Source organism: Conger conger, chromosome 5, assembly GCF_963514075.1.
Source record: "Conger conger chromosome 5, fConCon1.1, whole genome shotgun sequence".
NCBI classification, from domain to species: domain Eukaryota; kingdom Metazoa; phylum Chordata; class Actinopteri; order Anguilliformes; family Congridae; genus Conger; species Conger conger.
In genome coordinates, this window is record NC_083764.1 from 63470127 (window position 1) to 63485126 (window position 15000).

Below are 15000 nucleotides of genomic sequence, written 5' to 3' on the forward strand. Positions count from 1 at the left end.
ATTCGGGCCCGGAGAGTGAGGAGGACATCACCCCCGCCCACATGGTGGACATCGTCACCGAGGAGATGCCCGAGGTAGCCACCGGGGGGCGCCAGAGAGAGCGATACAGCGCTAACGGCACCATGCAGCGGCTTACATCTCTGACCTCGCAACGAATGTAATGTCATGTAATCAATTGTAATCAATGCAGTTGAATTGCCGCTGTGTGATCGATACATTACGATCCATTGATGCATTTTTACACCCACAGTTCCAAGGCATTCCACAGCCCAACTGTTGCTACAGTTCTAGCGCTTTATTTACTTTATTCTGGTTCAATCAGCTTCTATTGTTGTGTGGATTTGTACGCCATTTCTCCTCTTAGACTGGAGGCAGAGTACATGGTGGTTATGGACACGGCGGGTGGCAGAGTGGGGGGGGGGGGGGGGGGGGCGTAGTTATGGAAACTTGCAGCAGAAGGAGCTGCTGTTGCCAGGAGAGCCATTGTGACATCAGCAGTGACATCACCCTGACAGTTGAGGGGGGGGGGGGGGCAGGAGGAAGGATTTGAAATGTCATGAGTTACTGATGAGTGCGTAATCTCTCACTATCTCTCCCTTTCTCTCGCTTTCTTTCTCTCTTTCTCTTCCTCCCTCCATCTCTCTCAGAATGCCTTACCTAGCGATGATAAAGACAATGGTTTTGGGGGCAGGAAGAGGGAGGCTTTGACAACTGTTTTGTTTGTCAAAGAAGTTGCTGTCGAGTGCCTAACCATTCTCTCCCCCTGCCTTTCTCCCTCCCTCTCTCTCAGAATGCCTTACCTAGCGACGATGAAGACAAGGACCCCAACGACCCCTACAGAGCCCTGGACATCGACCTGGACAGGTGAGGTCCACCCCTGCCGCTGTCCTGTCTGTTCAGTGTGAGAGGTGCGCTATATGTGACTATGACTGTGAATGAAGGAGTGATGTGTGTTGAGTATGGGTTTGGGTTATGGGTGTATTACAGTGTATGTGGATGGTGCGGTGGTGTGTTATGGGTGTATTACGGTGTGTGTGTGCGGTGCGGAGGGGTGTTATGGTTGTGTTACGGTGTACGTGTGCGGTGCAGAGGGGTGTTATGGGTGTATTACGGTGTGTGTGCGGTGCGGTGGTGTGTTATGGGTGTATTACGGTGTGTGTACGTGCACGATGGCTGTTGAAAGGGCCGGGCCCTGCTCTCTCTCTCACACGCCCCTCTCTGTCCCGGGCAGCCTGGTCTCGGGAGGGAAGCACAGGTGAGTATCGAGGGGGGGCCCCCCCCACCCCCCCCAGGCACCTGCATCACTGCTGCAGCTCCAGATACTCCTCCTCCTGTTTCTCTCTCTCTCTCCTCCTCCTGTTTCTCTCTCCTCCTCCTCCTGTTTCTCTCTCTCTCTCCTCCTCCTGTTTCTCTCTCTCTCTCCTCCTCCTGTTTCTCTCTCTCTCCTCCTGTTTCTCTCTCTCTCCTCCTTCTGTCGTTCCCTCGCCCCCTTCCTGTCCTCCTTGTTCTGTTTCTGTCTCACACTTTCACTCAGGCTCTCTCTCTCTCTCTCTGTTGCTCTGTTTCTGTCCCTCTCTTTCTCACTCCTCTTCTCAGTTTCTCACTTTTCTTGCTCTTTCTCTCACTCTGTCAGTTACTTTAATTTTCTCTCTCTCTCTCTCCTCCTCCTGTTTCTCTCTCTCTCTCTCTCTCTCTCTCTCTACCCCTTTCCCCCTTACTCTCTTTCTTTAGATTTTTTGCATTTATTTCCTTTTTGGGGGGGGGGGGGCAGCAGCAGCAGCATGGGGTCTGTGCCAGTACCCGACATTCAAATGTGATAACATCAAAAAATACCCCCAACACCACCCGCCTCTCTCAATTACACCCTGAACCCTCAGCACCCCCCCTGAACCCTCAGCACCCCCCCTGATCCCTCAGCACCCCCCCTGAACCCTCAGCACCCCCCCTGATCCCTCAGCACCCCCCCTGAACCCTCAGCACCCCCCCTGATCCCTCAGCACCCCCCCTGATCCCTCAGCACCCCCCCTGATCCCTCAGCACCCCCCCTGAACCCTCAGCACCCCCCCCCCCCCCCCCGCCCTGTTCCCCCAGGACCGTCAGCTCCAGAGCACTGCTGAAGTGTTTTTAGCGTGTCACACAGGCGTGTCACAGGGATACATGGAACTGAGTCAGCAGGGACGGCAGCGTTCATTACGCCAGGGGGTGCATTACAGTACATTACGTCACATTATATTACATTACATTATGTTACATTACATTTCATTACATTGTTACATTACATTACATTACATTACGTCACATTACATTACATTACATTATGTTACATTACATTACATTACATTGTTACATTACATTACATTACGTCACATTACATTATGTTACATTACATTACATTACATTGTTACATTACATTACATTGCGTCACATTACATTACATTACATTATGTTACATTACATTACATTGTTACATTACATTACGTCACATTACATTACATTATGTTACATTACATTACATTACATTGTTACATTACATTACATTACGTCACATTACATTACATTATGTTACATTACATTACATTACATTGTTACATTACATTACATTACGTCACATTACATTACATTACATTACGTCACATTACATTACATTATGTTACATTACATTACATTATGTTACATTACATTACATTATGTTACATTACATTACATTACATTATGTTACATTACATTACATTACATTACATTATGTCACATTACATTACATTACATTATGTTACGTTACATGTTACCCTGCCCGGAGTCCCAGTCATGCACCTTAACCACTACGCTACAGGCCGCCCCTCGTATGTAACCACGCTTCTACAAACTTCGTAAGTTGGCCGTTACAAATTGGGGTGGGGAATGGACATGGCCGATAGGAGCCCTTGGCAGGGTCTGTGGTGAGGCGGTTGTGGTGGTACGGGGGGGGGGTCTCCGGTGAGGCAGTTGTGGTGGTACGGGGCACGCTGCCTGACTCTGAGAATGTGGCGGTGATCGCTGATGGCAGCTGTTGCCGTGGCTGCGGGCACGGCGCCATGGCAACCGGGTAGGTCCCGGGGGGGTTCACCGAGTACAGCGCGTCACATGTTGTGCTTGAGGAGGAACATTCACTGGTCTCTGACCCTGGGAAACCTTCGCAGAGCGCTGGGTTCATGCTACATTTGTCATCGCGTGATTTATGAAACCTTTATGTACTTGTAAAAAGCGTCCGTTCCATAATGCAAGCAAACTCGTTGGCTAATCGAAATTCGTTCCTGCTAATACACCACAGAAACGGTGGTGCCGTATTTTCAGATGACAGATTTGATTGAATGAATTGGTGGGCGCTGAAGGGGGCTGGTGCTGTTGTGGGTATTTTCTCTTTTGAATGTCCTGAGGCCTTCAGGGCAGAACTGCAGCGGAACCACTCAGAGGATTTTCATTTCGGAAAAGTGGGCGGGGCTTTAATCCGCATTCTTATGCATGATCGCCCATCCCCCCCCCCCCCCCCCCCCCCAATCACAGGCCCTGAGGTACAGGGCATGCGTTTGAGTCCTTAGTTTGACCTCCTGCTCCAGTCTGGCATGGGTTAACCTTTTAACCTTTGAGTAGGTTTTCTGGAATGTTTTTATTTCTTTTTTTTTCCTCCTTAGCGTTCTAGAACTCCCATTAACCTTCAATCGCCAGTTGCGACCGTTACCTCAGCATTAGAATGTTTAGTAGAGAACATTCTAATGATATATTTATTTGTGATTTGAGGAGTGTCGGGCATTGCGTCCGAAATCGCATACTACGCATACCACGTTTCGATTCGGCCTGAATTTAGTAGTATGTGGTATGAGTAGTACCGGTAGTACGCGAGTATGCGGTTCGGACGCTGCCGTGGTTATTTTGGAATGTTTTTTTTTTTTTTTGTTAGTTTTTTTTTTTCCCTTCAAAATTCTTAATCCGTGTTCTAGAACTCCATTGCTTTGAATTGCCGGTAGCGATTGTGACATCATCACCACCATGGGCATGCTGGGCTGAGGGTATGTGAACCAGCCCACTGGAAGGTTGAAGGCGCAGTACGTCACGTGACCTGTGGCCCCTCCCTTGCCCCCCCCCCCCCCCCCCCCCCGCAGGCCCCTGGCTGACGCGGAGAGGCTGCCCGTCAGGACCCACCGGCCCGCCAGCTCCCCGAAAAGCCCCGCGGACGAAGGAGAGGGGGAGCCCGTCCTCGAGGAGCCCAAGAAGAAGGGCAAGAAAGTCAAGCGGGAGAAGGAGAAGAAAGAGAGGAAGGTGAGAGAGGTCGAGTGCATCCCTCCATCGTCTCCTCTGCGGCCAGGGTCACTGACCTTTAGACAATGTGGAAATCACATTGAGATTAAAACCTTTTTTTTTTTACAAATGAGACCTGGCCAAGACAGGGTCAAATAGCAGCATAACAAAATCACTATCATGGGGTTACAATACAGTACTGTCCATGAGTGTGTACGTATATACAATTCCGAGTGCTTTACAATACACACAGTAGGACAGAACGTAACGCATGGTGGTGAAATGAACACATCAGCGTAAAATGAACTCCCTTACCCCCCGTTTGCACTCAGTGACAGCCGCCCTTCCCCCTCCACTCAAACCCCACCCGTCCAGTTGCTTTTATTGTGAATTTGAAAATGCACATATTGGTGATTGGTTTTTATTTTTGTGTCACGGGGCATACAGGTGCGTGCATTACTGCGCCCCGGTAGTTTGTGGTGGAATGAGGTGCGTAAGCGTGGACGCCGTTTTCAGGTGGAGGACACTCAGTCCGCTCCCTCGTGCTTCAGTGCTTCCTCTTGTTTACATTTTACATTTTAGTCATTTGGCAGACGCTTTTAATCCAAAGCGACTTACAAGTGCATAGGTTCTACCACAAGTCAGAGCATCACATCCAGAAACTAGCAAAATACACAGGAAATGCTGTTCTAAACATAGTTGTCATCAGAAGTGCATTTTTTTTTTTTTTTTTTTTTTTTGGGGGAGGCGGGGGGGGTTAGACAAGGATAGGGATATCAGAAAGGAGGGGCAGGGGAAATCAGGAGGGAGGACTAAGGTAGAGTTTGAAAAGGTGGGTTTTGAGTCTGCGTCGAAATAGGGGGAGGGATTCTGCTGTTCTGACCGTGGTAGGCAGGTCTTGTTTGTGGCTCTTCTCATGTCGTTCCTCCTTAACGCGAGTGAGGGGACCAGGCTGTTCCCCCTGGGGTTAACGAGGCCGGGGGAATTTGGGGAAACGAACGGGGGGCGGGGAGATTGAGGCGTGTCCCGTCTGTGTTCCAGAAGAGCAAAGAGGAGAAGAGGCGGAAGAAGCACAAACAGGAGAGGGAGGAGGAGCCGGAGGAGGCCACACCCACAGGGCCTGGCCAATCGGAGGAGCTCATTGAGGTGGAAGCCCTGCCCCCTACCACGCCTGCAGAGGTATGAGGTCACAGCCACGGAACTGACATCTCATTGGTCCGTTTGAATTACCCTGAACGTTCCTTATTTGGCTCACAATATTTATTTCTTTATTTCTTTATTTCTTTATTCTCATAAGATCTTAAAATACATGAGTCAACATACCATTAAAACAATTCGCTTGACTACATTTACATTTTATGGTTTTGTCATTTAGCAGACACTTTTAATCCAAAGCGACTTGCGAGTGCGTAGGTTCTTCCAACAAGTTAAAAGTGTAGTTTGTCAATTAAGCTGTAGCTAAACCTAATTTACGATGTGGGATCATTCATAACTGCCACGGGCGCCAGTAAATGCCGTACCGGATACCGGTTTTACCGGTGTTCAGACGACCGTTTAATTGAAAAAATCTACTTAAACCTTAACAGGGAGGGAAGGTTAAATAAGGAAAAATGAGGCTGGAAAGAGAGAAGCCGGACTGACGTAAAGGTGGAAGTCGGAAAGACAGGATGAGGAAGTGAGAGAGAGAGAGAAGGAGTGATGGTGTCGTGTGCTCATCCCTCTCTCCCTGCCTTTAGACCTCCGATGTGGACTTCTGGCTCTCCAGTGCAGCCGCCCCCCCCGAGACCCAGGTCCAGTCCTCCACTCCCCCTCCCTCTCCCTCTCCTCCTTCCCTCATCACTCCATCCGCCCTCTCCCTCTTTTTCCTCGCCTGCCAGTCATTTAAAGCGCCATCTGGGCCCCAGGCTTTCACATTTATGATTTGTTAATTATTATTATTTTTTATTTATTCATTACTTTTTTCACCGCGTTTGCCGTGTAAACTTAGCTCTCGGAACAGATGTTGTGCCAGACACTACCTGCGCAAGCAGTGAAGTGAAAAATAGCTTTTAAAAATAAATAAATAAATAAAAAACTCCTTCATGACTTTTTTGAAGTAGAATATCTTGAATGTTTTGTGAAGCTGAATTGACTTGACTGTGAGTGAGTGACTGAGAGCGAGTGACTGACTGACTGACTGAGCGACTGACTGACTGAGCGACTGACTGACTGACTGACTGAGCGACTGACTGACTGAGCGACTGACTGACTGAGCGACTGACTGACTGACTGAGCGACTGACTGACTGAGCGACTGACTGACTGAGCGACTGACTGACTGAGCGACTGACTGACTGAGCGACTGACTGACTGACTGACTGACTGACTGAGCGACTGACTGACTGAGCGACTGACTGACTGAGCGACTGACTGACTGACTGACTGACTGACTGAGCGACTGACTGACTGAGCGACTGACTGACTGACTGACTGACTGAGCGACTGACTGACTGAGCGACTGACTGACTGAGCGACTGACTGACTGAGTGCACTTGGTTCCCTCACGGTTGCTAACAGTGATGCTTTTTTCAGGAGGCGGAGCCAGCAGCAGCAGCCCCAGACTCCGCCCCCGCGGCCGCCCCAGCGTCTGAACCGGAGGAGGAGTCTAAAGACACAGAACCGGAGGAGACCGTGAGTCACTGCAGCACGTTAGACTGCACTGGAATGCAGTGCTAAACACATTAGACAGCACTGGAATACAGTGCTAGACACATTGTCACACATTAGACTACCCTGGAACACAGTGCAAAACACAGTCACACATTAGACTACCCTGGAATACAGTGCAAAACAGTCACACATTAGATTGCAGTGGAACGCAGTATAAAACACACAGGAACATGTTCAAATGCACTGAAACAGGTGTAAAATACACTGGGATGCATTAAAATGGAATGGAAACCCACTGTTCCTGCCGTCACAGAAGTCCTCCAAGCACAAGAAGAAGAAACAGAAGAAGGAGAAGGAGGAGAAGGATAAGAAAAAGAAGAAGAAGCACCATCATCATCATCACCATCGTCACCATGGCGACGAGGGTGGAGACGAGTCTGTACAGAACGGCACAGTGGAGGAAGAGGAACCGCTGCCGGTGTGTGTGTGTGTGTGTGTGTGTGTGCGTGTGCGTGTTTGTGAGTGTGCGTGTGCGTGTTTGTGAGTGTGAGTGTGTGTGTGCAGGTGTGTATGTGAGTGAACGAGTGAGTGTGTGCCTGTGTTTTTAACTTGATTTCAAGTTCATCTTTGACTTGAAAGAAGGCTCATCTTTCAATTAAATTTTAGTGACTCAAAAAAAAATGGTAAAAAATACCTCATGCATATCAATAGAAATGCCCCATTTCACTGACAAGGGCTGAGTGCGAAATGTTTGCTTTGAGTGTGCTTGCTCAAATATTTTGATCTGCTCGCCTGTTTTATAAAAGGTAGATGGAACTGTTTCTGTTACTGCCGCGGTTCTCCTGTATGTGTAGTATTGTGCTTGTCTGACGTTCTCATTCTGTGGTTTTCATGTTTCAGCCCATGTCCAACTACAGCCTGCTGGCAGAGAACTCCTACATCAAGATGGTGAGTGTGAGGGCGGGGTTTGGGGTTTGGAGGGAGAAACGGGGAGCTGTGGGATTGGATGCTTGGGTCGGGCCGTTTCCTCTGTCCGATTAAAAGCCACCAATGGGAGAGTGAGTCCGGTGGGGCCTGTTCGGTTGGGTCTGTGGGTGCTTGTTTTTTTTGGGGGTTTTTTCGATATCCCCTCACCTGTTATCGTTGTGACCCTCATCCCCGCGCGTTCCCCGCCGTTAAGACGATGGAGGACGCTGATGAGGTAAGTGTGGAGGGCGGGGGCGGAGGACTGTGTGTCTTAGCATGGCGTCTTACCCAACAATTTGGCGAATTTGGTCTCCTGGTTTTTCCCCCTTCTATCCAGAGCGCAAAAATGTCCTTTTCTGTGTGTGAATATGTGTGATATATATCGCCAGTGTTGACGTTTTTGTTTTGGATTGACTTTTTTTTCTTTCTTTCACAACAACACCTGGGCCTCCTTGTTTTTTGACTGGACCAGGCATGTCACATGGGCTGTCTGGACCAATCAAAAAGGGATTCCCGGGTTTTCAGGCTCGTCTGTCTACAAGCGAAGTTTGGTGTGAAGTGAGGCCGGATTGGTGCTTTTTCTGTCGTAACCGGCGTGCGATTGGTTGGGGGGGGCTCAGTCTTCGTTGTTCTGATTGGCCCCCCGTGTGTTCTGTTGTCGTGGCGTGAGCTGACGTCCCCCTCCTCGCCCGCAGATGTGCGACATCCAGGGGAACCTGCAGGACGGCAGCCAGGTGGTGGTGTCGGTCATCTTTGAGAACAAGTGCGACAGCTTCCTGAAGTCCATGGAGTTCAACGTGCTCGACTCGCTGAACACCAAGCTGCAGCGGCCGGAGGGGGCGGGGCCACACGACGCCCTCACCGTGCCCTTCCAGCTGCCCCCAGGTGCGACACATTTTATCCTGAACTGTTACATAGCATAGCCTAGCATAACATAACAAAGCACAGTATAGCACAGCATGACATAGTACAACATAATATAACATAGCATTGCATAGCATAACATGGCATAACATAGCATAGCGTAACATAACATAGCATAAAACATAATGACAAGAACATTATGGGCCGTTCAGCCCAGCAATGATCGCCTTTTCCTTCCACTAAAGTGTACCTACTGCTTGGTTTACCTAAAAGCTAGATCTTGCACCGTATCCTGGTGTCGACAACCCACAGTGTTTCTGCCTGCGCTACATGCCCTGGCGAGCTATGCCACACAGTGACCACTCTCTTGCTCATGCGCTAACGGCGTGCTAACGCCGTGCTAACGGCGTGCTAACGGGGCTGCCCTCCCGTTCCCGCAGGGGTCTCGAACGAGGCTCGGTTCGTCTTCTCCGTGCAGAGCATCATCATGCCCCAGAAGCTGAAGGGAACGCTGGCCTTCATCGTCAAGGTGAGGAATAACATCGAGAGTGTATGTGTGTGTATCTATATTCAGATAGACCCATGTAGATTAAAACAGGTCTCAGATGCTGCAGTGATGTGTTTTTAAACGGAAACGCTTTAAAGAGTTTCTCCCCTCCCCCCAGTCTGAGGAGAGCTCCACCCACGAGAAGCTGGACTTCAAGCTGCACTTCACCTGTTCGTCATACCTGATCACCACGCCCTGCTACAGGTGAGCATATACACACTCCCTCACACACACACACACACACACACACACACACACACACACTCTCTCTCTCACTCATACACACACTCACACACACACACACACACGCACACACACACACACACACACACACACAACACCCACACACACACACACACTCACACACACACACACACACACACACACATACACACACACACACACAACACCCACACACACACACACACACACACACAACACCCACACACACACACACACACACACTCCCTCACACACACTCTCTCTCACTCACACACACACTCACACACACACACACACACACACACAACACCCACACACGCACGCACGCACGCACACACACACACACACACACCCACACCCACACACCACACACACACATATACAAATACACACACATACACACACCCACACACACATACACACACCCACACACATACACACACACACACACACACACACACTCCCTCACACACACTCTCTCTCACTCACACACACACACACACTCACACACACACTCACACATACTCCCTCACACACACTCTCTCTCACTCACACACACACTCACTCACACACACACACACACACACACTCTCTCTCACTCACACACACACTCACTCACACACACACACGCACATGTCCTTCTCCTCTTAATGTAACGCTGGTCTCTGGTCCTCAGTGATGTGAGTGTAACGCTGGTCTCTGGTCCTCAGTGATGCGGTTGTTTGAGTTTGTGTGAGTGTAACGCTGGTCTCTGGTCCTCAGTGATGCGGGTGTTTGAGTTTGTGTGAGTGTAACGCTGGTCTCTGGTCCTCAGTGATGTGAGTGTAACGCTGGTCTCTGGTCCTCAGTGATGCGGTTGTTTGAGTTTGTGTGAGTGTAACGCTGGTCTCTGGTCCTCAGTGATGCGGGTGTTTGAGTTTGTGTGAGTGTAACGCTGGTCTCTGGTCCTCAGTGATGCGGGTGTTTGAGTTTGTGTGAGTGTAACGCTGGTCTCTGGTCCTCAGTGATGCGGGTGTTTGAGTTTGTGTGAGTGTAACGCTGGTCTCTGGTCCTCAGTGATGCGGGTGTTTGAGTTTGTGTGAGTGTAACTCTGGTCCTCAGCGATGCGGGTGTTTGAGTTTGTGTGAGTGTAACGCTGGTCTCTGGTCCTCAGTGATGCGGGTGTTTGAGTTTGTGTGAGTGTAACGCTGGTCTCTGGTCCTCAGTGATGCGGGTGTTTGAGTTTGTGTGAGTGTAACGCTGGTCTCTGGTCCTCAGTGATGCGGGTGTTTGAGTTTGTGTGAGTGTAACTCTGGTCCTCAGCGATGCGGGTGTTTGAGTTTGTGTGAGTGTAACGCTGGTCTCTGGTCCTCAGTGATGCGGGTGTTTGAGTTTGTGTGAGTGTAACGCTGGTCTCTGGTCCTCAGTGATGCGGGTGTTTGAGTTTGTGTGAGTGTAACTCTGGTCCTCAGCGATGCGGGTGTTTGAGTTTGTGTGAGTGTAACGCTGGTCTCTGGTCCTCAGTGATGCGGGTGTTTGAGTTTGTGTGAGTGTAACTCTGGTCCTCAGCGATGCGGGTGTTTGAGTTTGTGTGAGTGTAACGCTGGTCTCTGGTCCTCAGCGACGCCTTCGCCAAGCTGCTGGAGTCGGGGGAGCTGAAGGGGAGCTCTGTGAGGCTGGAGGGGGTCAGCATGCCCTTCCCCCACCTGCTGGCCCGCATCTGCTTCCACCACCACTTCTCCGGTACGGGACGCGGCAGGGCGGAGTGGGGGGGGTGGCTAGTTTTTTAATACCTATTAAAGAAAATGTTTTTACTTATTAACTCACCATCCCTCTTTATTTCTCTCTCACCATGTCTCGTTCTACCTCTCGCTCTCCCTTCCACAGTTGTGGAGAGGATTGACTCCTGTGCGTCTATGTACAGTAGATCCATCCAGGGTCACCATGTCTGCCTGCTGGTCAAAAGCGTAAGTTTCCGCCCCGCCCTGTTTGTTCAGAATTCTTCAGTGAGTGTTCTGGAACATTGCCTTCGGTGACCAGTGGCGACTGTGACATCAGCATTAGAATGTTCAGTTTAAGAACATTCTAAGCACATGTTTGTGATCACAAGTGTGCGGATTTCTTTAAGTAAGTGTCTGTGGTAATTACTCGAATGCGTTGGTAACCTCTCCCTCTCTCTCTCCCCCTCTCTCTCTCTCAGACGGAGCAGACTGTGTCGATCGAGGCAAAGTGTGATGAGTCCTCTCTTTTGGGCAACGTGCTGGATGAGATTAAACTGACCTTCTCTCAGTGTTGAGTGTTTCCTTGGGAAACTCAGAAACACGCTCTCTCACTCACACACACACACACACACACACACACTTACATACACTTACATACACACACACACACTCTGAGACCGGTATACTCCCTTCCTCCCTAGTTCTGTTTTTGCTTTTACCGTTTACTTTAGTGTTTTTGCCCTTAAATCTGCCGTTTCGTTTCAGATCTCTCATTTCTCCTACCTCATATGCTGTTGTTCAAACCCTTGGCTTCTAAAAAAACAACTGGAGTTACGTTGCTGTTTTTGGTGTTTAGTGTTTTGATTGGGTTGTTCACTTTTATTTCTTGTATTATCGTTTAATTTGTCTTTCACTTTTTCTTAATTTCTTAAGCCTGTCTGTGCCTTTTTCTGGTTGTGTGCTCAAACCCCCCTCTACACACACACACACACACATGCATCACACTCTTTGCCTTTCATTCCCCCCCCCCCCCCCCCCCAAAACCAAACCCCCCCCCCCCCCATCTGGCCCTTAGTCTTCCCGTTCCTGGTCCATTGCAAAACTCGCTCAGTCAGTGTAGCAAACCAGCGAGCCCCAATTAGCACATTTCTTCGGGAGCGTCTTCCACTCCTGACAAGGTGCCGACTTCAGCGGGTGACCCCTGCAATAAGTGAGGGTGACACTGTAAACAGCTCTCATGAGTCCTCCAGTCGCACGTGTGGTCATCGGCAGGGGTGGGCGGAGTGTGGAGTGTGGTCGTCCGGGGGACCGTGGAGGCCATTGTGAGGTCACAGTAGTCTCTGAACCGGCGACCCCCGCCCCCCCCCCCCCCATAAATGGTCATAAGCATTTCCTGTTTAGTATTATACAGTGTTACTTTATGTGTATGCTGTACGTGATCTGGTCTTCGTCGTTGATGACGATAATGATGATGACGATGGTCAGTAAGACGGTTAAACCCCTTCACTGTAGTCGTTTGAAACTGCGGTTAGTCTCGTAGGGATGGTGTTTCTCCTGTGCGGTCAGGCTGTTCTCAGACCTCAAACCTGTGTTCACTGTCACAAGCATGTTACAAATGAGGCTGTGTTTGGGTGCGGCTCCAGATTTCACAGACACATACACCACACGTAGACACACACACACATACACCACACGCACATACACTACACACGCGCACACACACACACACACTACACACGCACACACACACACATATATACACACCACACGTAGACACACATACGCTCACAGATACACACACACACACACCACTCTCACACACACACACACACACTCTGTTGTCAGCACACGGTTACACTCAAAACCCACAGCGTTCCCATTCTTCTAGACCGTGCTTTTAAATGGTTTTGAGGTCAGTCCCAGAGTACTACAGAGTGCCTGCCCACTCTACCTCTGCCTCTTAAAATGGAGCTTGTTCACACTGACTCACCTGGGATATTTCTGCCAGGGCAGGCTTCCGTTTTAACAGGAGGAGATTGAATTAAACTGAATATTTATTTTGGAAGTTGTGGATTGGAATGTGTGCATATCAGGATTCTTATCTGTACAAACACACACACACACACCGATCTGACTACTCATTCCCAATCTTTTTTCTTATTTTTTTTTTTATAGAAGTATTTTTATGACATGAATGTTTTTCTGAGCACTTGTGTTGTCCTTGGTGATATATTTTCAACTGTTACAATCACCAACAAAACAGATGTTGTGTATCCTCGAATGTGTTGCACCCCCCCCCCCCCAATTGATGTCATGTTTTGCAGTCCAGATGTTCTTTCCCAATGGAGCATTCCATTTTGTGCGACAGGAAGGGGTGTCCAGGTCTTTATAACGAATATAAACGAATGCACCACTTAGTGCAATTGAAGAAAAAAAACCTACCAGAAATGCCTCATCCTCAGTTTTTCCCTGGTAGATCGTAGAGACTCTCTTTGTGGGTTTGGACTAGAATATACTTCCATGTCTGTCAGACGCCGAAGGTCAATTTCCAATTTTTTCTCCCCCCGTTTTTTTCAGCTGTACGATGTATTATTATAAAAGATTTAAAAGGAATACGTGAATAAAGATTAAGATATACATTTATCGACATTCCTCTAAGGAAGAAGAAGAAGAGTATGCCTTCACAGATAGGCAGGGCCGAGCTGCTGTAGTCTTTTGTGTTAAGGTGAACCAATAAACTCCTATAATACGGGAGACAGCGTTCTTGGTTTGTTGACATCTCTTATCTTGTTTGAGGTTTTTTTTTTGAGGGTTTGTGCTTGTGTGTGTGTGTGTGTGTGTGTGTCCCCTCTCTCCCCCCCTCCCCCCTCTCCACTCCCCCCTCTCCCTCTCTCTCCCTCCCTCCCCCCCTCCCTCTCTCCACTCCCTCCCTCCCTCTCTCTCCCCTCTCTCCACCTCTCCCCTCCCTCCCTCCCCCCCCCAGCTGCTCAAATGTAAATAAATGCCTCGTATTGTGACTTCTAAAAATACATGTAATTCGCGAGTTTAGCCAACAAGCATCCAATCAGACCTCTAATTCACATTCGCTCATAAGCCGAAACCGACGCAAAGACGACGCAAAGACGAGTGAACAGGGAACAGGAGAAAGTCTCTCTCTCTCTCTCTCTCTCTCTCCCCCCCTCTCTCTCTCGCTCTCTCTCCCCCCCCTCTCTCTCTCTCTCTCTCTCTCTCTCGCTCTCTCTCGTTTGCAAGCCAGTGCCAGCTGTGGTCGGTAGACCTGCAGTGGTGACGTTTGGCTCTTGTGCCATCCAAGGATTGTGGGGGTATTTCATTGCACACCAGTGACCCCTGCTGGTCTATTGGCTGCCTGCAGGCTCCCCATCGGTGGTGTTAAACTCAGTGCCATGGAGGGCCGTATGTATGCTGGTGCTGGTTTTTATTCCAGCCACAGATCTTGATTACATAATCACTATTTGCTGAATTAGGGCTATAGTAGGTTTGCACGTAATGTACATAAAGTCAGACGTGTTATTTGTGTTGTCTGAATAACAACCGTTGCTTACATTCTGTGCCGTTAAATGCATATGGCTGAGTGAGTTAGTGGAATCAATTAAGGCGGCGTTAATTGGTTGGAATGAAAACCTGCATACACACGGCCTCATGAAGTCCTCCTCCTCCTCAGCCCTGTGCGGGCTGCAGTGCGATAGGCGGCAGCAGCAGGCACTGCGAGCTTTAGAGGAGAACGTGTGCTTGTCTGCACTCTCCCAATTACATTAATTAA

At 49.2% G+C, this 15000-nt stretch overlaps 1 protein-coding gene across 4 annotated transcripts in view; it reads left to right on the top strand.

The window, feature by feature from the left end:
* The window catches only part of ap3d1 (adaptor related protein complex 3 subunit delta 1), a 31082-nt gene extending 18840 nt beyond the window's left edge, over positions 1-12242 (top strand). The window contains exons 20-34 of one of the 4 annotated variants that reach the window (XM_061241921.1): positions 1-74; positions 791-864; positions 1232-1255; positions 4137-4293; positions 5317-5451; positions 6009-6062; positions 6843-6941; positions 7234-7398; positions 7821-7868; positions 8582-8771; positions 9191-9279; positions 9416-9501; positions 11120-11241; positions 11386-11465; positions 11699-12242. The exon at positions 1-74 is cut by the window's left edge and continues 123 nt beyond it. In XM_061241921.1, coding sequence (XP_061097905.1) covers positions 1-74; positions 791-864; positions 1232-1255; positions 4137-4293; positions 5317-5451; positions 6009-6062; positions 6843-6941; positions 7234-7398; positions 7821-7868; positions 8582-8771; positions 9191-9279; positions 9416-9501; positions 11120-11241; positions 11386-11465; positions 11699-11794 — 1493 coding nt within the window. In that variant the 3' untranslated portion in view covers positions 11795-12242. Of the gene's footprint in view, positions 75-790; positions 865-1231; positions 1256-4136; positions 4294-5313; positions 5452-6008; positions 6063-6842; positions 6942-7233; positions 7399-7820; positions 7869-8581; positions 8772-9190; positions 9280-9415; positions 9502-11119; positions 11242-11385; positions 11466-11698 lie in introns of all 4 variants that reach the window. The other 3 variants (XM_061241919.1, XM_061241923.1, XM_061241922.1) reach the window with 3 other exon arrangements.
* The last annotated feature ends 2758 nt before the right edge of the window (positions 12243-15000 follow it).